This window comes from Grus americana, chromosome 1, assembly GCF_028858705.1.
Source record: "Grus americana isolate bGruAme1 chromosome 1, bGruAme1.mat, whole genome shotgun sequence".
Classification (NCBI taxonomy): domain Eukaryota; kingdom Metazoa; phylum Chordata; class Aves; order Gruiformes; family Gruidae; genus Grus; species Grus americana.
The window spans coordinates 2402728-2427009 of NC_072852.1; the positions used below are offsets into that span (position 1 = coordinate 2402728).

At 45.7% G+C, this 24282-nt stretch overlaps 1 protein-coding gene across 1 annotated transcript in view; it reads right to left on the reverse strand.

The window, feature by feature from the left end:
* EXOC4 (exocyst complex component 4) overlaps positions 1–24282 on the reverse strand; it is a 404878-nt gene that overhangs the window by 21048 nt on the left and 359548 nt on the right. The window contains exons 15-17 of the mRNA XM_054837585.1: positions 16017–16158; positions 13086–13264; positions 11289–11448 (exon numbers count right to left, since the gene is read on the reverse strand). Coding sequence (XP_054693560.1) covers positions 11289–11448; positions 13086–13264; positions 16017–16158 — 481 coding nt within the window. The remainder of the gene's footprint in view (positions 1–11288; positions 11449–13085; positions 13265–16016; positions 16159–24282) is intronic.

Here is a 24282-nt window from a genome sequence, read left to right on the forward strand (position 1 = left end):
CTTATACTAAAGCAACTGCAGTTCTACAAGTAACTGGTCAGTGGCTGAGTATCGTCACGGAGGCCAAAGTCACTAAAGGTAGAAATTAAGAAGAAAAACTTCTAACAAGAAAAATCCCTTCCCTTTAATTACCATTAGCAATGCAGCATGACAGAGAGAGATAAACACACATGCACCTACACAAATAAGGAGCTTGGGAACACAAACTAATTACTTTGATTTTTTTTTTCCCCACTGACATTCAAAACTTATTAGTCTCAAGAAAGCACATATCAGCAAAAGACTGTCACCTCAGGGATAAATGAGGAATTTGTTTGTAATTCATTTTCCAGGAGAATATAGCCTGATGTTGTTAATGCAGAGTAGGAACGTGCTCTGGCCAAGTCTAACAGCCAAAAACACTTCTTAAAAATGTTTATTCACATCTTCCTGAGCTTCTGTCCCTGGAAACGTGAACGCCAGTTTCTGCTGGCTGAGAAGTTCACCTCCATTGATTGCTTCACTAACACACCAAGAACCAAGCAAAGAAAGTCAATGAAGCCTCTCAGTTTTTCAGTACATTTCCAGTTTAGGAAAATTGAATTAATCTCTTTACTCAGAGCAACTCAGATATCCACGTTCAGGCAATGAAAATCATTACGGAGGCCACTCAAACCTACGTCTTTAAAGGTTACGGTGCGAAGATTAAAAGCGCCTCCGGGAAAAACTGAAATGGCTGATCAAAATAAAACTGTTGAGTCAACAGTGGAAAGCCTGGGCAGGACCGGCGCCTTCCAGTACCAACTGATATTTTAAGATATTTCCTCCGCTATATGGAGCGATAGCGGTGAAGCGTGGACGCTATGTGATTTCACACACCACAGCGTGTTCAGACATTAAGGATGTAGGAACCGCCAAATGAATTCAGCCCCACAATCCAGTTCATACGGGGCTGCTACTGGGTGTAAAAACCTATCGAGGGTGCTTATGGATTGTTCTGCTCACCTGCAAAGTCACCTCCTGACCCCGGGCAGCCGAGGAGGGGTTCATCTTGCCTAGCGATAGACGTCTGCCATGGATAATTCCACCTGAGCGGGTCACCTCTGCTCCCCCATCCTTGTGAGACAGCAACAGGCACTCCTAGGAGGCCCTTCATCTCATTTCAAAGAAAATATTAACCAATTCAGAAAATCGCAGTCTGATCATGCTCGCTTCTCGCTACTTGCTGTAAAGGGAACCGAGGGCAGACGGCTCCGATGGAGATGTGACTGTGGCGGACTTGTAGTTATAGAGCAAGCATTCATCAGTTCAACAGGTCAACGCATATGTCTGAAAGTTAAACTCAGGCTTAAATGCTTTGTTGGACTTGAGTGCGTGTTCTTCGGGCTGCCAGGGCCCACGTGTCTGTGAAATGCCTGGTGTGTGTTTTAATTACAAAGCCAGCAAAATCCCCTCCTTGAGGAATTTATAATCCATGCAGTCACCAAAGGAAGGGGAGTGACGTGCTGTCATTACCCGGTGGTTCAGCCACTTTCTTTCCATCTTTGTGTGCTCAAGTGCTCTCATTACACGAAAATTACTTAAGGACAAACATGAGAAATGTCATCCCCCAAGAGTCAGGCTCTTTGCTTCCAAACATCTGGTATATCACCATTAGGGCATTTTGGAGTTTTTCCCTAATGTGGAGAATCAGCAGCAGGCAAGGCATTTCCCAGACACACTCAATGAATAAGAAATCTGCTACTCAGCAAACCTGAGAAGGAAAGTTGTCCATCACTAGGCTGGGGTGAGGCCAAATGGCCCAAAGACGGTGAAGGAAGAGCAGTGACTTCTGCGTAAGGACACGTTCCCTCCTCCTGCCTCCCCTCTGCTCCTACCTTGAGCAATTCCTTCTTCACCCCTGATTTCTTATCCTAATTTAAGATAAAGTTCCATTTTCAGGAACATTATCATTTCAGAGCCTTACAGCTCATTTCCTTGTTTGTTCCCTCTCCTTCAGTTGTGCCAGCACAGCTGTTTGCAAGGCCCGCTGTGAACCAGACCGGGGAGCTGATCCTGCCAAAAAAGAGAAAAACCTGATGCAAAACCCAAAACATAGCCCTTCCCCCGAAGCTGGATCGTTTCCCCGCTCTAATTTACCGCGTCGCGTCACAGCTCGCTGTGCAGAGAACGAGAAGAGGAAGGTGGTATTTGCTAAGGGTACATGCAAGTGCAATCACAAATGCTCGCCGAGCCTTCAGAGCTGGATGCTGCTTTCCTCCTACGCGACGGTGCGCTGTAAAGAGCTGCTCATCTTTTGTTGTGTACTGACCCCACGTTTTGCATAGCAAATAAAATACAGCATGTTTTGGGGGTGGTTTTCCAGATGAGGCAGATAAAGTGCCAAGTGCTGTTCTAGGGAGTATTTCAGACCTGTGCAAACCAGGTTTGGGTCTACTCACATCCGATGTCCATCAGGATGCCAAAAGATGGGAGAAACAATGTCCTTCCAGCAGCTGGTTTAAGTGAACCACTTTGGGTGTACTGACCCTGCAGAAGGGGATAGGGCTGAAAGGACCCAGGTGACAGAAGACTGCCCAGAGCACAGCGCTCTTACAGATTATCCTGGGAATAAATTTACCATCTGCAGTCACTGACAGCGAATTAAAAGGAATTTTAAGCCTTCAGACTTCAGGAGAGAAACTTCAGCCGGAGATAGCATGAAGAACCCATCTCGTAATGTGCCAGGACACATCAGGCTCCACAAAGAAGTCTGGTTTTGTGGCAAAGAAGAAATATCTGGAGGGGATGGTCATGGCCTAGCAAGAGGAGTGCAATTCCTGGCCTTGGGAAGGCTTCCCTTCCCGAAATGACAAACCTGGGACAGCAAGAGATGGCTTCTGAGTCCTGGGGGAACATGGGATTCAGAGCATGGGTTCCCCTCACTCTGGTGAGACGGTCTGAGAATAATTTTCAGGCTTCAGGACAGGGGTGTTGCCTTTCCTTTATATCTCAGCACCACGGGCCACTGACTCAAAGACTGGCCCAACTCCTCTCTAAAACACTCATGGATGTAAAGCTTAGATTTGAATTTCACCAACCTCTTATCCTGGAGAACTGAGGGGACAAGGAGAGCCTTTTGGTTCCCAGCACTGCAAGGAGATTGGGTGCATGCATGAGACTGAAACCAGCCAATTTTGGCACAGACATGGTAAGTAGAAACGCCTGACCCACAGTGAACTGGGACCATTCTGTGATCTCCAGTCTTGGGCATCAAGGTGAGCTGTCTGGGAATACTGCATTTTCCAGTCTTGTCTCCATGCATATCCGTAACGCTTCTAGGCCAGTCAGAGGAACTGAGACCTTTTCCAACATGAGTGGTTGGTGGGGCCTGGTGTGGGGTACACTAATCTCTAACAAGTGTTGAGTGGATATATTCACAGAAGACCTGATTCTCATCACTGCTCTTACTTGACCAGCTCAATGAGCTCTTTGGTTTCTTCCTGCTCTATTGTGATGGACCAGAGAAATTCCGTGGCCAACTATGCGATACTTCCCTGTGCACCTCTATGGAGGAGAGCAGACCGGTGATTTGGGTTTCACCAGATCAGAGCCATGTCTTCCCAAAACCCCTCTCATTTCTGTGCTGAGGAGCTGGGCAGCTCCAGCAAAGGACATGGCCATGCTGTGACTTCCAGAAGCTCATGCAGGACTGCAGAAGCTGAAAGTTTGGGAAGTCTTGAGTAGGCACCTTGCTGTAATGCAGAGAACAGTCAGCAACCCCAAGAAGCGCTCTATGAAAAGTTGTGAAGGCATAAATTGGTGTCCTACTAAAAGTCCTAGCAGCTGCAGATTTAACTGGAAATTTAACTACATAAATGGGTGATTTGTTCCAGCGTAGTTTTAATGAGTCCGTACCAGGGCAGCAGTTTGGGATGCACGGGGCAGCACCCAGCGGCACCCATCTGGTGAAGGACTGTATGGGGACACAGCCTCTGATCCCTCAAAGCACATGGGGGAAGCAAAAGGGTGGGGGCATCAAGCTGAGGGGTGTTTTTTAATCCTCTGTGGCTGGAATTTTTGGTTAATGCAGTGAAACCACTAATTATAGCTAATTAAACCTGCGCTGAGATCAAAGCTCAGTGGAAACTACAGGGGGGAGAAGACAAGAGAGAAAATAAAGGAAAAGAAAATACGGATTTTGTTGTAACCAAGTCCTTAATTGAAAACTAAAGCAGTTTTGTTAATTAAAAGCAGCAAAAACTAAATGAGGGCGTGCTCCACAGATACACAACATGAGTCCAGCATCGTGATGGAGAAAACACGTCTTTCCCACGCTGTCAGCAAAGAGAAGCTTTTCTTCTAGAGCCTGTTCTGCTTCTGGCTCCTCTACAGGGAAGGGTCTTCCTTGGTGCATTGGTGACTTTTACCTTCCACAGCACTGAGAACCTTGGGCTATAAAGCAAGGGGAGAGGAATTCCTCCAGACTAACACATTTGCAGTTTGTATGAACAAGGAAGAGTTTTCCCCTCCAACAGAGACAAGAGGGGATGGCTCAGTGACCAACATGTCTACAGCAGGACACCAAAAAAAAAACCCCCTTGGTAGCTGATTGCAATAGGTAGGGGTTCAATCTGTAGGGTTGTCTAGCCCTGACAAGGCATTATAGGATATATATGTGACAGCCATCTGCTGTCCCTGACATGCAGAGAAACACATTTCATATGTGTTGAAATTTCACCCTCAGTCTTGACACCCATCAATAGCGACCGAACACCTGGGAGACTGTCAAAGCTATTTCATGATGGAAGCGGTTCCATTGCACCTGGGAACCAAAGATCCTCACGCCTGATCTGTGGGAGAGGTAATGAACGAGGTCAACAGGGTCCCAGGAGTCAACAACTGCTCCTGGACCACAGCTACATCTCCGCTATTTTACTCTTTCTCTTGTGCCCATGCTCCTCATGTCTGGGTCCTGTACCCAGTGATTAATATTTCATGGAAAATGAGCCATGGCCATGACTTGCTGCAGTTTTCCGCCTTTTCTCGGCAGCTGAGATGCTGAATCCATCACGGCATCTCCCCAGCAGCTTTCTGGGCACATCGGCCCCCGTGGGCAGGCTGCTCCTAACACAGGCAGAAAGATGTGGCTTTCAGGCGAGGAAACTTTGAAATAGCAGGACTAAGTATTTCCAACAACAGGGAGGGAAGAAAGAACAGATCTGCAGCATACACAAGCCTGGTTCAAACTCAGTTCTACCTGAAGTATCCTTTCTAGCGGTCTGCTCCATTTGGGTTTGAATCATCTTAGTGCTGTGCAGGATACATGAGTCACAGTGACCTGGTACCCAAGTTGTCTACTCAGCTAATGTGGGTTTTACTCAAGCTGAATGATCTTAAATGACCCAAATTTTCTCCTGATGTGAGTGCAGCCCCAAGAGACATCTGAGATAGATACCCTTTTCATCCAAGAGTGAAGACGGGCAGAGGAGGACCCTCACAGGAGCGTTGCAGGGGCACCTGAGAGTAGAAGAGCAGTTTCCCACTGATGGCAGGAGATCCAGGTGAGGATCTGTTGGATCTGGGGTTCAACATGCACAAGCCAAGAATCAAGAGTGGCCCTCGAAGGAAGCCTTCCTAACCAGCTACATCCTCAGGCAACCCGGGCACCCAGGCAGCAAACACAGCCTGCTGTTTCCGTATTTATCAAGAATAAAATCAGGAAGAGAAATAACATTTGGCAATGAAAACGGCTTCTTTCAGAGCACTGGGATGTCTAAGGGATCTCTAATGCACACTGGCTTCCCCTTCCCTCTGCAGCACCCAGTAGATGGCAGCAAGTTATTGCTTATCCTTCCTGGCTGGGACAGTCTCGCGCATTAGGCAAGAGGCACAAATCTCTCCTGCCTCTCAGTAATCAAACAAAAAAAAAAAAATCCCTGCCTGCCAGTCGTAGCAGGAGAGGAGCCCTGAATGCCGACCATCCCAACCAGAACTGCACTCTGAAATAAAGCGCCCGCTGAAATCCCGCTGCCGCGGTTCGGAGATTGCTCCCGGTGGTATTTTCCATTCTCCCCATGCAAAAATCAGAGCCGGATGGGACAACCCTGCCACGTCCGTGGATGTTTGTGCTGAAAGGGCATCTCGGCCTCTTGTCACTGAGCTAGTCCGAAACGCGTAGGGTCTATCTCCACTCTGCTGCTGTGATTCACTCAAACTTACAAGCAAAAAGAGAGTGCTTATTAGGTGCCAGAGCTTCCCAAACCCACACTAGTCCCTTCCCATCACACCGTGGGGCCCCACGCAGACATTTCGGCACCTTGACCTTGGTACCCAACCCGACCAATGATGCAGCAGCTTGACACTGGTTTGAAAGAAAGCTCGTGGTCCAGTTGCATCCTCCTTCCTCTATACTCTCTTACCCTTCCCAACTAAATAAAGACAGGTTTTGGGTACAGGCTGTGTTTCCAGGTGTTACCCGGCGTTAATTGTAACTGCTTCCTACAAATGCCTTGGCAGTTCTCACTTTGAAACCAGTACGAGGACTGGTGCTGTTCTCTCCTGACTCTCTGCAGGTGGCTGTATGGGTGGAGGGAAGATGTTTGCCCAAGAACATAAGAATACAAGCAAGTACATGTATATCGTAGCATCAGGGCCGTCACCAGGAGAGCACAGCCACAGAGGAACAAGGTCAGAGCAGCAGCTGCAGCTGTATTTTGCCGGGGAGCGGAAGCAAAGGTCATTCTCTTTTGTGAATGATGAAAATTCAAGCAGCCCTTGTATACCGACAGATTTGATCACAGGCATCTGAACTACATTTCAAGGGCTTATTCATGGCCGACCTATGAACAACCATCTGGCATGCTGATGGCTTCTCCCCATACCTCCTCACTGGGGACTTCTCCTGAGCTGTTGGGATCCACCGGCACTGACAACGTAGGTGCTACATCTACTAGAAAGACACGGTCAGAGCCAAGGGCCACGGTAACGTCTCTAGCAGCAGGAAAAGATTCCTGGTCCCCGTGGGATGGATGGCCGTAGCAACTGCTAACTCGAACGGTAGCAGCAGGGGAACCTCCGATCTAACTCTTAGGTGTACAGACACCTCAGGTTCACTGTGCTGCAAACCATTTAAGGGATGAAGGACACCTTCAGATCCAGTAACGACGAGTAGCACCACTCGAAAACCTTTATCTCAGAGGTCAAAATGACACTGTGTTGTATGAAATGTTCACATTTCATCACCGGTCTCTCCCTTCCCCTTACAACCACCTCAATTAACTTTCAAGAATAGGGCAATTTTATCACTGCTGTATGTCTGAGAAAATTTAAGGTTTTTTTTTTTCCAATGAAAAATGAACATCTAAGAGTTGAATGATATTTTATTTAAGGATGAGTCTGAAACAGAAACTTAGCCCTTTTGGACTATTTCTGATGAAATCTCTGCATAAACGTGCCAGTGTGATTTTTGGTGGGGCTAAAGGGGGAGTAGGAAGGAAGGCACAAGGGAAAAGACCTGAAGTGGAACCCAAATTTGAAGCTGCATTTTATCCCCCTAATGCCATAAATCTAATTCTGGGTCTGAAACTTCCAAAAGTTGGAGGTATTTGGAACTCACGCTCAGTTCCAGACTTTGCAGTATATGCCTAGAAGAAAATACTGCTTTTTCTTTAATATGGTAGTGGATGCCCTAACGACTGACTGCATTTCTGCTGGCCTAGATACTGCACAAGTATATAAGGGAAAAACCTATTAATATTTTCAGGAAATTTAGAAAATGCTACAAGTAAGTCCTTTTGTGGCACTTCAGCAGTCAGAACCAGCTTATTTTGTCCTTTCTCCTGTTGGTGGAGAAACTCCTTGCAGAACTTGGCAATTTATTTTTTTTTCAATGGAAACGTGCTCTGGCTCTGCTTCGTGATGCTCTGCAGAGAGTTTCCCTACCTGGCTCTACCTTGAACTGAGACTCTCAAAGCAAAACTCATTTGAAACAAATTTTCCCCCTGCCATGGTACTACTCCCTAAGCTGCTGTTGTCACCTGCAGGTTACAGATCTTTCGAAAAATGTGGTTTAAACAGCAAGAGTCACCAGAACCAGTGAGTGTTACACACGTTACGATTTTGTTGTGAATCCTCTACGTGATTGTGGCTTCAGAGGAGAAAGATCTTCCCCCTCTGGCTTCCCTGGTTGGGGTTTCTACTGGCTAAGGCACCAGCTACGAGAAGAATGGGGATGTCCAGTGCTCTTTGGGGCCCATAGAAAGCCGCGAAGAATATATAAAAGGTGAAAAACAAAAATCAAAAGCATGACACCCAGGAAAATCTTGAAAGTCTTTTGGCCTTTTCTCAAGTGGACCAGTCTTTCCTATAAACTTGAGCACATCAGACTTTAAATGCATTCACTTTCAGAAAAGGACCACAAAGGAGCTGTTCCAGAATTAAAACTTAATGTATGAAGAATGATCATATCAAGAGTGATGTATTGATCCTTAATTGGGGCTGTTTGCTTCTTGAACCCTGAGTATCACACTCTCACGGACAAAGAAATATCAAGAGGGCAAGGGAGCAACAGGGACAGCGAACTGACTGTCCAGGGGAGGCATGAGCCAGTTGGCTTCAGATGAGGCTTAGATCCAACCTGGAGGGCAAAGTGCTCCATAACTACCTGAGAAAAATCTATTTTTCTGTGTATGTGAAAAAAACCCCCACACCATTAAAAAAATCCCCATTACATCTTTCCCTTACCAAAGGAGCGCATGACTTCTAATCAAGTTCCTTGAAGAAATCGGACTAAATGTGAATTATTTTGCACAAGGGCAAATCCAAGACCAGACATGGGGCAGTGAGTCCCAAGCTGGGTTAGACCCACCTCAGAAATCTTCTCTCCCTTTCAGTAATGACCACCCAGTTCCTTGGAGAAGTGAAGCGGGGAGGGAATTTACCCCAGGTACCAGGAGGTGCAGGGGGGAAGGAAGAGCAGGGTGAGTGAATATTTCTCCACCAGTTCTGCTACTGCTCCCGTACACGAAATAACCACTTGCTCTATGTTTCTCATCTTTAAAAAGGCAAAACTGATAGTTAGCTACTGCACAAAGCATTTACAGATTCCTGTGTGAGCTATATCACAGAAGTACGAATCACTTTTATCCTACATTGATGCTATTTTATGCTTTCTGGGGGTGAACTGTTATGTTTATTTTATAGTTTGAATAGACCTCGGTAAGTGGAGTCCCTGGGGTAACGTGAGAACTTGCTCGGGTAATTGTAAATTCAGGTGAGCAGGGCAGGGTTTGGATGCACGAGACACCTTGTTTATGTAAAAGGAGAATCTGAGTAATAAGCATTCAGGAGTCATCTGAAGAACAAAAGAATAAAACATACTCTCTAGATCACAGAAATCTGCCCCAAAAGAAAGAGGGAAGCGACGCGGTCATGAAAGCTAAGAAGAAATGTTGTTGAATTTATATTATGGGAAGAAATCTGTATCATGGGTACCACAAAGGAGCTGATGCTGCTGTGCAGAAGCTCAGGTATCTCTTCCAAGCTCCACAGCTGTCGGTGGTGGCACCCAACAGCCCCAATGGCGCAGCGGAAAATCTATTTGTCACGTAACTCATATATGAAGACAACTGGTAATGCTTGATGTTGTGAAAACTGCTGGTCTGGCATATCACCCATCAAGCAGGATCGGGAGGGTGAACACGTTCCCCCCCTTCAAACTCCACGCCAGTTACGCAGCACTAGGACTCAGAGCTCCATGGCTATTCAACTCTTACTGCAAAGACCTCTCCGGAAAATGGCCAGCCATGCCATGCCAGCCTCCAGCAGCGCTTGGTCAGCATTTCATTATTTGGGTGCTGTCAGCACATGCTCAGGTTCTGTTCTGCCTGCCAAAAAACTGGGCTAATTTATTTAACATTTCAACAGATCAGGGGGAAAAAAATCATTTAAAAAAAGGAAAGATTGAATTTGGGAACTCTGTTCCTTGGAGAGTTAGTAATGGATCTTTCTCTCTCCCCCTCCTCCAGGCCTCAGCATTCATAACTTCTCCATGTCAATGTTATTATGAAGAAACTAATTCAATAATGAGATCATTCCCCATACGAGAGCCCAAGTAAATGAGGCACTCAGTCATGCCTACTCTCCCTCATCTGAGGGAGTCATGCTTCTCTCCTAATTCAGTCTCCAAGAGTGATGGCCACATGATGACACCAACTATTTCCAGTGTTTGTGGTGGGTCGTAGCCGAATGTCACACAAAACTCTCTCATTTGATCTACATGCCTTAATTTGCAAGTTCCAGACTCTCCCTTTGGCTATTTCTTGGGCTCAGCTGCCTGTTGCTGAACCAGTTGCTGCCACAGATGATCAGCCAATACAGCTACCGGCAGTCAGCACCCTAGGTCCGTGTCCATACACCATTTAGTGTCTGCTTCTTCCTCAAATGATCTCCCTTTAGTGAATAAAGCAGCAAGATTGGTGAGAAACTTGCAGAAGTTCTGTCATGTCCAGTCTTGTGTTTATTTGGCTATTACTACTATTTTAAGCACAACAGAACTTGAAGGGAGACAGCACCTGGCATCCCCGAGGTTCACACACACTCCTGAGAGTTGGAAAAAGCTTAAACCTTCAGCGAACCAAAGTATGACTTACCTGGGCATGAATCCAGGTCCCAGAGTCATCCAGTTTAGGTTCCACCCAAGACCTATACCTAGAAATTTTCCTTCCCTGGGTTTTGGTCTAGGGAGAACCACACCAACAGGAAGCCCCAAGCACAGACGCTGTGGTGGGACCTCCACTTTGAGCACATGCTGAGCTTAAGTGATCCATGTTGCTCTGAATGTTGCTCAACAAGGAGGGAAGTGAATGTTATGATTAAGACATCTAGAGGTTTAACTATGAAAGCTGGAGAGGGACTGTTGACAAAGGCATGGAGTGACAGGACAAGGGGGAATGACCTTAAGATGAAGGAGGGGAGATTGAGATGAGATCTGAGGCAGAACTTCTTCCCTGTGAGGGTGGTGAGGCCCTGGCACAGGTTGCCCAGAGAAGCTGTGGCTGCCCCTGGCTCCCTGGCGGTGTTCAAGGCCAGGTTGGATGGGGCTTTGGGCCACCTGGGCTAGTGGAGGGTGTCCCTGCCCACGGCAGGGAGGCTGGAACTGGATGGGCTTTGAGGTCCCTTCCAACCCAAACAATTCTATGATTCCAATATTCTACGAACTTGATATCCATCCAGTTGCACGCACGAGTGGTGAAACTTTTGGAAGGAGCTAACTCTGTACCTGTGGACATCAAAATACTAACAAACACAATGTGAGATGCTCTCCTCACCTTGCAAAGTCCAGGTCAGCCTCACGTGACATGGTGATGTTCGTCAGGTTTTGCTGGAGGATGAAGATGTTCCTACACATTTTCTTGATGCCAGATTCGCTGATGCGCTTGAAGTAGTGGGCGCCGTTGATAAGGATGCAGGAAATAAGGTGGCCCAAACCTGCAGGGGTGAGGGGGACAACAAACAATAAAATCACAGGAGGAAGACATTTAGGGACAATAATTCATCATAAAACCCATGAATCAGTACATGTGAACTGGAACAGGAGATACACTGGATGTGGCAACAGCCTTCAATAACTTCCCTGCGCATTTTAGGAGGACTTTCCTCAAGGTTTCCTCCTTTAGTGAAAATACAAAAAACACTCCCAAACACTATAAAAACGGAAAGTTGCATTATTACAGCCATTGCTGTTTCGGGGCACTTCCAGATTTATAATCAGGCTTTGCATAATGTCCCTTTCAGTCCCTCTCTCTGGGCAGAGCAACGGACCACTACTGCTCCTACAAAATGATAGTATTTTAATCTGTTATCAAGGGTGGTATTTTTTTTCCTGGTAAACTCGCAGTTCACAAGAGCAGAAATGAGCTGCATTTCAATGCACTTCATGTGCAACCTCTCCCGGATCAGTTTTGAACAGTATCTTGTGTCTGAATGATGTCTCCATTTTTCCTCTGCTGCTGAAGGACATAAGCCAGCTGCCAAAAGTCACAGCCAACCCCACAATGATGTATCCATTCATGTCACATTCCAAATAGAAAAACCCCAGCCTAATTATTCACTCAGTCCACAGGTCTGTACAAGACTAGACATCGACTATAAGTCTGAATTAAGAAAATATGTTCATGCACAGGCAACCAGCACAGGGTATATGCAAACCCCAAAACTGAGCTTAAGAGGTGCCTACATTTCATGAAGACCATGTGTATGAATTTCAACCTTATGGGTCAGCGAGATGTGAATGGTCCCCAGGACCCTGTGTGGAGCCATTGCACTCTCCTCAAACAGACACAGCAGACCTGAGCTGTAAGAGGAGCTCTACAACATGCTGGTGATCACTCAGTTTGCCACAGATTCACACAGCTCAGAAAACATCTGATTAAAAAATGCTCCATCAATAGCTACACGGGCATGGGGGGGAACTGAAAGCCTTCTCTAGGACCAGTAAGCAGTGGCCAAAATAAGGCTACCCAGGCTTGCAAAGCCTTCACCCCTGCTGACATATTATATTGGGCCATGGGTACATCTCCAGTCCCCATCTCCTCCTGACTTTGAACAACCACCACATAAAAGGACACGTATCCTGGCGCGCAGGCAAGAGAACTGTGCGTCAGCGCTGCAAATAAATACAGGGGAGATGAACCAAGACATGATTTATATTCTCCAAGGTAATCACGACAGATGAGACATCAGAAGAGCTAATGTTCTCTAAATTTAATTTTAGAAATGGAATGGCTACACTTCAGATAGGAACTGTGCCATAATAGAGCCGTGTTTGTAATATATACACATGCCCTACGGCTTCCCGAGGAAGAACTGTCCTGCATGTACGTCAACTTATTGCTTTCCTACTTGGCATGGGCCTGTTTCTCCTATTCAGCCAGATACGCTCAGAAATGGTATGGAGGCGACAGGGTTTTTGGATGCCCTGTGTTTGTATGGGTCTCGCTTATCAATCTACTGTAGGTGGCAACCATACCACAGTTGCCTTAGCCCCCAAAAGAATAGTGTTGAGCTTTGGGATGAGAATGAAAAATCATTTCGTAAGAACCAAACTCTTATAGTAAATGACTGACCTTCGAAGATGTACTGGAACTTGTGCTGCTGGAGGCTGGCGCTCATGGCTTCCTCGATAGCACTGATGTCCTTGTTGAGCCGGACGACGAGGGGGTCATAGTCCATACTCTCCACGTTGGCGACGATGGCGTAGTTCCCTTGTTTAGCCAGTGGGATCAGGTAGTGGAAGCAATGAACTCTGCGAGACAGGAGAGAGAGATGTTACAATGCAACAACCCCGACGTTAAAATATCGGTAGGTATGCAAAGTGTTGCCTTCTTATTTTCTTTCCAATGTTCAAACAAGTAAAAAATAACTAATTTTCAGAAAGAGGTGGTTATGTCTGTTTTAAAAACATCATCCTCTTGACATGTCATTGTCCCATCTTGAGAGGCGAAAACAAAGGACCCTTCATTAACTGATCTGACCTACATCATCCCAGTAAAGTGGCCAAGTGTCTTTTCACCAGGTTCTCCAACCTCACACATGCTGGTTCAGCAGCACTTCCTTACCGATGCTCAAATAAGAACTCTACCGTGAAGACCCAATAACAGTTATAACTGGCAGAAGGAGTGAGCCAGGGGACATGGAATGATAATTAGCAGGCCAAGATTGTGCCTATTCCCAAGCATTTAATGCTATTGCAACTTTTTTCTTTTCTGTTCACCTGCCTGGTAGGGCTGTAGGCACCATGCCCAACCATCATCCTTCCATCAAAGGAGAAATTGTGTGCGTTCAGATCACTTATTAGGGTTCTGCAGAAACCTGTAATTAAGTACATTCTCTTTAACCTATAGAGGCAAATGCTATGCCCAGCAAAGTCGATAGCAAAACTCCTTCTACTTTTGTAATTCTTGGGTTTCACCCAAATCACTCAACGGGGACAGAAGGTTGGTCGGGTTCTTCTGAATTTCATCTCTCAGGGAAACACAGCCAAACCACAGCCTGGGTGAAACATCCCTTGCATTCGAAGCATAACTCAGGATCAGCACACCGAGTCAGAAAGTTCACACCGGACTGGCCCGAACAGCGGGGAGTTGTGTTGGGGTGGGAGAAGCTGTGACAGGTATGTCCTGGCTTGCATGTCCCCCATCCTCCTGGAAGACATCCTTGAGGTGGCCATCACAAGCAAGTTCAATTTACGGCAATTCCAAGAGTAAAAACATCTGTTTATACTCTTTAGTGCCTGTTCCTATATAATTCTATATAGGGCTTTTTATAGGAAAATGCTGTAACAGACATTAAGTAATTTAAAACTCCACGGTTATTTGTAACAGAAGAAATGGCTAATGATCTGAATGCACCAACAGATTTCCTTTGAGGAAGCAGATATAAAGCCAAGGAGCAGGTTCTCAGTGACCACTGTCCTCAGGTCGTGCCCACACGGTATTGGCGGAGGAGAAGCCAACACCGGGCTGGTGCCAACCTGCATCTGGCAGAGCTGTGAACAACCAGGGGCCCTAAGGGAGGAGAAAGCTGAGGGGATAATTGCATCGTCTCAAATCCGCTTTGCTGTTTGCTGGTGTTTTCTTAGACCGCACCTGCAACAGCAAGACGCTGGATAAATTCCCAGGCTCCTTATAAACGTGCTCCGAGTGCCTGTTTAAAGCACAGGGTTTCTGTGAATGAATACACATTGCACTGTGCACCTTGGAAATGGCATGGATCCGAGGAGCTGGCGTAGGAATCTCAGAGAAACCCGCTAGGAACAGGCATCAGAGGGACCAGGATTTTTCTCTGTTACTGCAGGTAGCTGCAAATGCAGAGTGATGAATATGGGGAAGCTCCCACCCCGCTGGGGATTTTTCTGGTTGTTGGCTTCTCTCTTTCTCAATCCTTTCCACGCGTTGCACAGACTAACATGCTTTGGTGTATTTACAGCATCAAACTGGGGCTCCTGTTAGAAGCACTACAGGAAGCAGGCAATGGTCTGCTCTAAAATGACAGCAACATTTTTTTCCTGAATTAGATTTGCACTTATTTCTGCTTAACCCAAGTGTGATGGAAAGCCACAGAGGACCGAGGCCAGAAACCCGTTCAGGCTGGTGCCCATACCACGAGTCTGGGTTAGCTTGGGCATCACCTCGCAGTACATCGCAGCTGGAAAGCTGCTCCATTTCCGTAACTTAACCGTCTTTTCCTCAAACCCTTCAAACCCCAGCTCATCTGTGATGCCTGCAATCAAGTGGCCAGCAGATGATGGATAGCAGGTTGAAGGGCTGCTGACAATAACTAATGTGTATTTTTTTTTTAAAGCTATATACTGACTTCACCAGAACTCTGCCAATGTACACAAGGACACAATATGGCTCAGGATATGTCACGGCAGAACAAACCGATGGTCCATCAAGTCTCATTGCCTGTCTCCGACATCCTTTTATATTTGATGCTTCAGAGAAAAAGGAAGCAATGAAAATAACACCTGGCCAATATGATGCATAAGGGAAAAATATCTTCCCAGCCCCAGAGTGGACAGCTGGCAGCCTGAAGAAAGGGATTTGCTGCCTTTGATCTTTGCATGTGAAGTCAGAGACATCATAAAATTATCCATCCCTTTACAAAAAATCCAGCTGGTTCCCCAGTTTCTGATACTATTTGAAAAAGTAGTATGAAAAGCTCCAAAGCGCAGGGGCTAATAAATGTGCAGACACCTGTTAGACTATAAAAAAAAATCATTGTGCAATTTTTCCGAGGACAAAGCCCCTAAACCCCATTTTTCCTAGTCCCTGACACAGAAGACACAGACCTCCCTAGGAAATTCCACTTTCGGTACCCTGCCTCCATCCCACATGTGGCCGCCCATGGTGACGGGATCTGGCATTTCTGGACTGACCTTTGATGCCACAGCAGGCAAGTGTATCTGTCTTAAGTGCCATAATATGTACTCTGGGCTCAATCATAACCGACAGCCTCCCAAGCTCACCCGCCACCCATGAATTCAGGGCTTTTACCTGACTTCCAAATGCAGAACCAGCAGGCAGCGGTCAGCCATCTCTTGGAAAGACCTGGCCAGCTCACTCAGGGTTTGCAGGATCTGTTCGGATGCAGGAAGGTGTTCCAGACTGGCATGGCTGTCCTGGCCAGGAGACATGGCTAGCAAGAGAAGATAGTATAAATCTGTGACATATTTCATCAATACCGCTCAGCTTTAGCAACCGCAGCATCTTGTCTGCTTCCATCCTAAATACGTGTGTTCTCTCCCACCTTTGGCTGAGCAATAACCTCTATAATTTGAGAGAGTACGAAACAACAAACTGCTTCTGCAATTGATTAAACTCCAAAGTGAATCTGAGGGGTTTAATCAACCACCGGAATACATTTGCTTGGGAAGATATTGCTCTGTGATGAGTATTTCTGTGGCTGCAAAATCCAGAAACATTTATCTTGCTCTGCTTGGAGTGAGAAAAGAGCTGCTCAGGAGCCAAGGCATGGCACCGACAGGAAAGATGGTCCTTTTTGGTCACCATAGACTTCTCCATGTAATCTCAAGTGAATTTTTGCCTGCCCCCACCCCTTCAGAGGCATCTGGGAGGCTTTCTTTGTTCTTGTTAATAAAGAGAGCTCTTAGGCAGTAAAGCAATTAAAAAGCAGGCAACAGGTATGAGTTGGTCATGGACCAACTGTTTCCCTCCCACTGAGACCTCTTTGAAAAAAACCACCTTGAGTTTAGCCCGACCACAAGAGCCTCGTCTCTCGGAGAAGTGTCAGTGCGGCTCTAACTCTGCAGCCTTCATCCCTTACATTTTATGGCAGTGCCTGAACCCTGAACCTTCTCCCCTGCAACTCAAATTGCTGCCACTCGAGCTACAGAAGTAGCTTCGCTGACAAGAGTAACACGCTGTTATCATATATTCCGCCCTAATTAGAGGAAGCGTATCCCAAATATCTGAGTTCAAGTCCTCGTTCAAGCAGCACTTTAGAAATGACTTCCTGCACAGGGTGATTAGCAATGTTTGAAATCAGGCAGCCCTGCTTAGACAACTTCCACTTGAATTAAATAATGGGATTGCAAGGGATCTCCTGGATCATCAAGTCCAGTCCCCACAAGCCTTGTGTCTCATGGCCTTGACTATAAACTTGTGTGCCGTATTAACGATTTCTACCCTTGCTGGCTCCTTCAAAACATCGCTTCTCAAACAGTGGAGTTAATGTTTGGAATCTAATTTCCAGCCTAAACTTAGTCATTGATGTTTTATATTTGGTTCTTCATACGCCAACATTATTCTTTGCCTTATGAAGTTCTCCATCCCTGGCATCCCTCTTCACAGAATCATAGAATCATTTAGGTTGGAAATGACCCCTGAGATCATCGAGTCCAACTGCAGACCTAACACTGCCAAGTCCACCACTAAACCATTTCCCTACACGCCTTGTCTACGTCTCTTTTAAACACCTCCAGGGATGGTGACTCCACCACTTCCCTGGGCAGCCTCTTCCAGTGCTTGACAAAAGCAACTCTCTGTACCCCTTCTGGTTTCAATTAATTTGTCTTGAACACGGGTAACCAGAGCCGTACGCCGGATTTGAGCTGTAATTGGTGCCACAACGGGACTACAGCTTTCCCGTCTCCCCTGGGAATATGCCTTTGCTCTACCATATCTGCTTTTTTTCATGGTTGCTTCACATTTTCAGCTCATAGTTGTTCTGTGATCAACCTGAATAATACAGGTTTGCTATCTGCTGGCTTCAGGAAACATCTCCTCTCTTCTCTTGCACTAACGTTCGTTGCACGATAAACACTTAGGCAGACACCAACGCAACTCTGCACAGAAAGGATTTGTACATCACCGAGGAACCGTTGACAATAAACTTTCATTTTGATGAAACCTGATTAAGTAAATGTCACTTGCCGCTGCTTGTACAGCCAAAGGCCTGTTTTGAAAGAGGAACCTACGTGGAGCTTTGGCTTCGCTCCTAAAATTAAATACACCTTCAGATCTACTCTGAAAAGAAAAAAAACCACACCAAAATCAGGAGATAAAAAGCCCCAATCTATTTTGTGCGAAACAAATGGAAACAGAGGTAAACACACAAGACAGAACTGTACAATTAAAGGAGCGCGACAAAGCAAAAGAGAAGCTTGCGCAAAGTGCCTAACCATGCATTTAAATTTACTGAGAATTACAATGGAGAAAAGCGGGCAGGAGTGAAGCCATGTAAAACACTGCTCTTGGAAGTAGCCTCCTTCAGCAACTCCTCCGATCACCGCAATATTTATGAAGTTTCTTTGTAACGAAGAGACACGGTAGAGAAATTCAGAGCCTGGCAAATACCGTTGAAAATAATTACGTGGCCTGGAGCGTAAAAGAGGGAAATGAGAGTGACAATCCCCTCAGGATGAAGGGGAATAACAAGGATGCCCCCTCCCCAGCACACCCCGACACTTCTCCAAGCCTCTCTCTGCTCACTGAGGTCTCTTCCCACAAAGAAAATGAAATTATCAGCGAGAGGGTGATGGGTTTATTCACACAGCCTCTGATTTCCAGGTAACGGCGTTAGGAGATGACTCTCGAAGGAGCTGTGAGAGCTGTTTGTCCAGCTGCCACCCACCTTTCAGCTGAGAGACCTCCAAGTGACATTTGTTTCCTTGGAGGGTGGCAGGACTTTTGGTTCAGGATCAGGTCTAGGGGTGCTTATTTGGTCACAGCAGAAAGTAGGAAACCTCACGTTTATTATGGGGGAAAAAAACCCATCTATTTTTAGTGAAAAAAACCTACATTTTGAGAAGTTTCTACCAGCCTCACTCCTGGAGATGGACTCGCTGCAAAGAATCATCACTCTTTAGCAGTGCCGGGGCTGCAGCCCTGCATTCGATCGTGCCAGCTTGCTCCAGCGATGCCTCCCTGCAAGCGGTGGAGATGGATGGACCCATCATCCGAAATGCAAGAGTCAGCTAATTTCTGCAGTGGAGAGATACACACACAATTTTTCTACTCTCCAGAATTCATTTACAGCAATTTAAGTGAAGCTGTAATTATATTTGTCATTGGAGATAAGAGGAGGAGGGAGACGGGGACAATCTGCTCCTTATTTAAAGCCAGAGTACTGAAGTCCTTCTGGGTGTTCAGAGCCCCCCCAGTGGGGAGGACGGTCAGATGTTGGCTTGGGGGCTGCATACCAATTCCTTCCATGCATGATGGGGACGCTGTAGTGTACTTTTGCTTTTTGCCATCAAAAGAAGCCTTTCAGAGCCCATTAATTTTCCTTTCTCCTTCTCTGGACATCCAGAAAGGACCGTTTCACAGCCAACAAGAAAATCCCATTTCTTTAAGTCTCACTCAAGATAGCTTTACTCCATCATCCTTGGCAACACGAACTCACAGAAGAAGCTGTGGCAGCAAAAAATAACCAGAGCCGAAATTATTAAGGGGTCTTGAATAAAAAAATGTAATTTGAAGCTGGCTTTGGAGTTGGCCAGTTCTTTGGGCAAAGGGTGACCCTGCGTTGCATGGACATTCAACCCACCAAAGCACACTCTGAGCTCTCTGCTTAAAGAGGGAGATCTCTCCAAATGAAATGCTGGAAAAGCAAAACAGCAGATCAGCAGCCATCCACTTCTTGTTCCCCTTCTCCTCCTTCATACCCCACTTACACCAAGTTGAACATGAGCCCTCCTGGCCAACAAAATACCCAACGGCTGGGTAAGTAGGGGCCAACACCTTGCTCCATTGGTCCTTATCATCTTGCAGCCCAAACAGATGAATTTAATTTGTCTTAAGTGATCACCTCGTGATGCCAAATAGCAGTTACAGTTTTGCTTGGGATTTCTTCTAGCACAGCCAAGATATCTCACTCCAAGGAGAAGGAACATTTCATTCCAGCAAATCTTAGAAAAATAAACTTAACACACTCGTTGTCACCAATGATTTCAATCATTTTGCAATTCAATGAGACGCTGGTGCCTCTCGACAGATTGTACCTTGTAAATTGATTGGATGTAAATTACCAGACCTCTGGAATATTAAACAAAACGTGTCGCGTTGCCCATAAACAAACCTCTGTAACCAATCGAGGTCTACAATAGCGCGTCCTGCCTGCTCCCTGCTTGAGCAGAGTGACTGCTAACAGATTTGAATGATTTAATAGCGAGAGGAGAAAAATCAATCTAAGGTTACAGGCTCTGCCTCGGCTCTGGTGCAACCTGAACCTCAGAAATAAACCTCCAACGTACTCAGGCTTTACACAGCACTACGCGCATTTGCTTTACAGGGGAAAGGCTCGCAGAGAAATTTTACAACTCTGTTGGGGAAAAAAACCCCCTCTTATTTGGAAAAGAGATGCAGCATGAAATGCTTGCTGTGCCCCACAGGAAACATTAAGGACCAGTTCACAGCTTTTTAAATTTTAATTTTTTACTCCCTTCCACTCCAGAAGAGGAAACTCCAAAATAATCGTAAATACGCACACGCAAAAGGAACTTTGCTATGGGTTATGTGCTGGACTATGCCTTTGGACACTCAGGGTTAACTCTCCTCTCTGCTGGAGACTTTTCCGGGGATCTCGTGCACTGCTTTCTCTTTCTGTGCTTTAGTTCTCAGCACGTAAAACCCGGATAACGTGTTTTTATCCGTCACTGCTATTCAAACTGACTCTAAGCTCTGCACATCTCCTGTTCCTACAGCTTTTAGCATAATGAGGTGACGATGCCACTGGGAGACAAAATGGCTACTCTAATAGAAGAATATCTGGTTATTTCAAGTAAAAAAAAAATGTGTGAAGTTGGGAGGAATTAGATATGTGATTATGTGGGGTTTTTTTAAAGGAAAGAAGAGTATGGCAGTACAGTGTGCACATTAGATGCAACACCAAGGACCTACTTTGGTGAAATTTCTGAAGGAAGACATATGCCAGGAGACCTCTGTCTTCTAAAGCCAAGCAGCAGGAGGAAATGATTTTCTTTTAAAAATATGTCACCATTAAAGAACCATCTCTCTGTCCAGCCATGGTCTGTTAATCTGGGCCAGAGCCGGGTAAAGGAAAGCTGCCGCCGTGGTGATGCTGATGAGCGAGGGCTTTGTGGGGCGACAGGAAGGTCGTTGAGATGCCCACAGCTCGGCTGAAGGCGACACAAGTGGCATGGGGCATCGCCTCCACGTAGCTGTATGGAGACGGCTGGCTTTGGCTGCATGACCTGGGAGATACATTAGAACTTGCTGGAGATTAAAAAAAACCTAAAGAACCAAAGAGAACCAAACAAAGCAAATCAACTCAAATTATTTTCTCTCTGCGGGAATAAATACCAGCACCCTGCTCTCAAGCCGCTTTTCTTTTTGTGGTTACACATCTTTCCTCCCACTTTGATCTCTTATTGCTCTCGAGATGCCGTCTCGATCTAATTTAGAGTGTAAGCTCTCTAAGGAGCAGGGGCCTTCTCTTTTTATCCTCTTGCAAAGCGCTCTGCACACCTGTGGTGCTCGAGAAATAATGAACAACAACAACAACTATATGCAACCCATATGGCCGCTTGGACCGGTTTTTGGCTGCAGGAGTATTATTTGAAGCTCTAAGGCATAGATCACTCACTGCCTACCTCTGAACTGGTCTTTTTGGGGATCTCAGAGCTTTATTGAAAAGGACTGGAATGAGCCATAAAATCTGGAACTGGATTTTGATTCTCCCAAAGTTCATGAGTTTCACTTAAGAGCTACAGGAATTCAGGAACCAAAACTAGATTTTGTGTTTGACATCCTCCCCCTTCCTTTTCAGAAGTGTGAACCTTTGGGCCTCTTAGATATGGCAGGATACTTAAAATATTTATGAAGATATTGCTGCATTGCTCCTTTTTACCTAAATTGTTCTCTTTACAGATTTGAAACATGGAGAAAAAAAATCACAAAGAGCAATGATATCTCCTAAGACTTCCAAGATCATAGAATCACAGAATGGTTTGGGTTGGAAGGGACCTTTAAAGGTCATCTAGTCCAACCTCCAACGTATCTCGCATCTAACACTTTGATTTTTGATGTCAGCTGTCTTCTTAGGCTCCAAACCCTAGCCTGCGCAGCTGGCAAGGACGGTGGCTCTGCACATCACTGCTCTGACCTTCACTTCCACAACGATGGGTAAGATCAACTCTTGACTCCAAGACGAGCTTGTCTCTACATACACTTGTCTCTTCAAACACTTGTCTCTGCCGATGAGCAGAGGTGACGACAGTCAGCGCCTACCTAGACCAAGCACCGAGTCTCCCATGAAATGGCTGCAACCCTCCTCCTGGACCCTGACTCCTGCAAAGCTCTGAGATATGAGGACATTTACCATGTGCATGCAGGCTAAGCGCACAGCTGACCCTATCGATTGATAGAGAAACACAGGAGAGAACCGGGATTCTTGTTAAAACAAACCAAATACCAAGAAAGGACATACTTTAACAGGTCGGGACCTTTCAAACAAGAGATGTGAGGATGGAATTGTCTAAATACTCAGCGCTGGTCCGGCTCACCTTTCACTGGGATCAATGGCAAAACCGTTCACCGGCGCCAAAGGGGCAAAGTTATGTCAACACTTAAAGGACAAGTAGAAGTGAAGAAGAGACAAGCTCAGGGAGAGCTTCTCATTAGTATTATTCTTTGCAAATTCCTACTGATGAATCTGGTTCTCTAGTAGAGGCAACCAGGATCATATGGGGAGATGCTTAAGGAAGGGATTTTCCCTTGCAAATCTCCTTGAGGTTCTGACGAGGATGGAGAAGGAAGGAGAACTTGTGCCCAAAACTCGTGAAAAGCAAGACAAAACTGAAGGCTAGCATTGAAAGTTTCCTTCCATGCCTCTCTGCCCTTCACTCTATGTTAAAATTCAAGTGCGGGAGAGGGGACAAGGCAGCCGTGCTGGAAAAAACCATCGCGACCTCATTTGCGATGAGTGGTGATAAGCAGGCTGGGCTGCAGTCCCCATCAGTTCAGTAAACACTAATGATGAGGAGAGCACAGACTGTCACCGGTGATAAAGAACAGGCTAAACACTCTATTAGTTTTTCATTTTGTGAATTAATGTTTTTTATGGCGTGTGTACACTCGCTAGTTAATGAATTGTCTCGTTAGAGCTGCCTGCGGAGCTCCTCGTCTGCCTCTGCTGGCAGGCATAAATTTCACAAGGAAATTAGCACTTTTAAAAAGGCAATAACTCCTCTAAAAGTGGTTTGTTTTCCATTACTTTCTGCAAATATGCAGCCTCGGGAAAGGGATTATCGGGGAAAAAAAAAAAGGTGTCTCCGAGCTAGAGGGGCAGGACAAAAAAGTGTGGTGGGACCTTCTAGCTCCATTGTACAATAACCGACTGGAAGGTTTGGTTGCTCAACACTTTAAGTACTTTGTATTCAAGTCTGAAAAAAGGTTGAAAAAAAACCCCAAACCTCTTGGCTCATTTACAAAACTCTGGAGAGCAGGGTTTTTTTCACTGAAGGAAGTGAAATTGTCCAGGTGCAGCTAAGAGTAGGAGAGCTATCACAGCTGAAGACTTTCAGTATGGAAGGATCTCTTTGAGAAGGCCTGGATTTGCTGTTCCAGTGCTACTCGGCTACGAAAACTCCTCTGTGTTAAAATTTTCTGTTTTCAGTAATTTATAATGTAACTTTCCCTTTCCCTACCCCTCTCAGAAATATTATTTCTCGGGCCGCATTCCATTAGCTCAGAAGCAACTTGATTTAGAAAGCTTAGTAGAAACCCATTCATCTGCTTTTGAGTTATGGAAAGTATTTTTTTGCCTGTTCAGTGTTTCCTACCCTTCTCTGTGCTTGGCTAGCCAAAACCAGCCCCGTGATTTGCCTAATTTTCATTAAAGACAGGGCAAAATCACCGCTCCAGTCAATGGAGACATTTCCATTAATCTACACAGAGCCAAAAGTTCACCCCCAGACTAATTTCTTTACCTATTTGTCACCGGTTTCAGTAGGTGGAGAAGACCTTTTAAAAATTGTCAACATCTGTGAATGAATAAGCGAAAATGAGTGGAAGGAAAACAGAAAACCTCAAGGCCAGCTGCTTCACACAAGGCACTGTGTCCTTAGAGCCAACGGAGATGATTTTAGATCAAGTGTTAATAAAGAATGCTTCACAGCATTCAGAATAAACACAATGCAGATATCGTCAAATTAATGACATTTCAACGGTATCTGACTCGGAGCACGCTGGCTCTGCTGTTAACTCAGTGGCGTCAGGCAGGAGCACTGGGCATTTGTGAAAATTACAGAAAAAATTGCATCAATGCGTGAATCGAGGC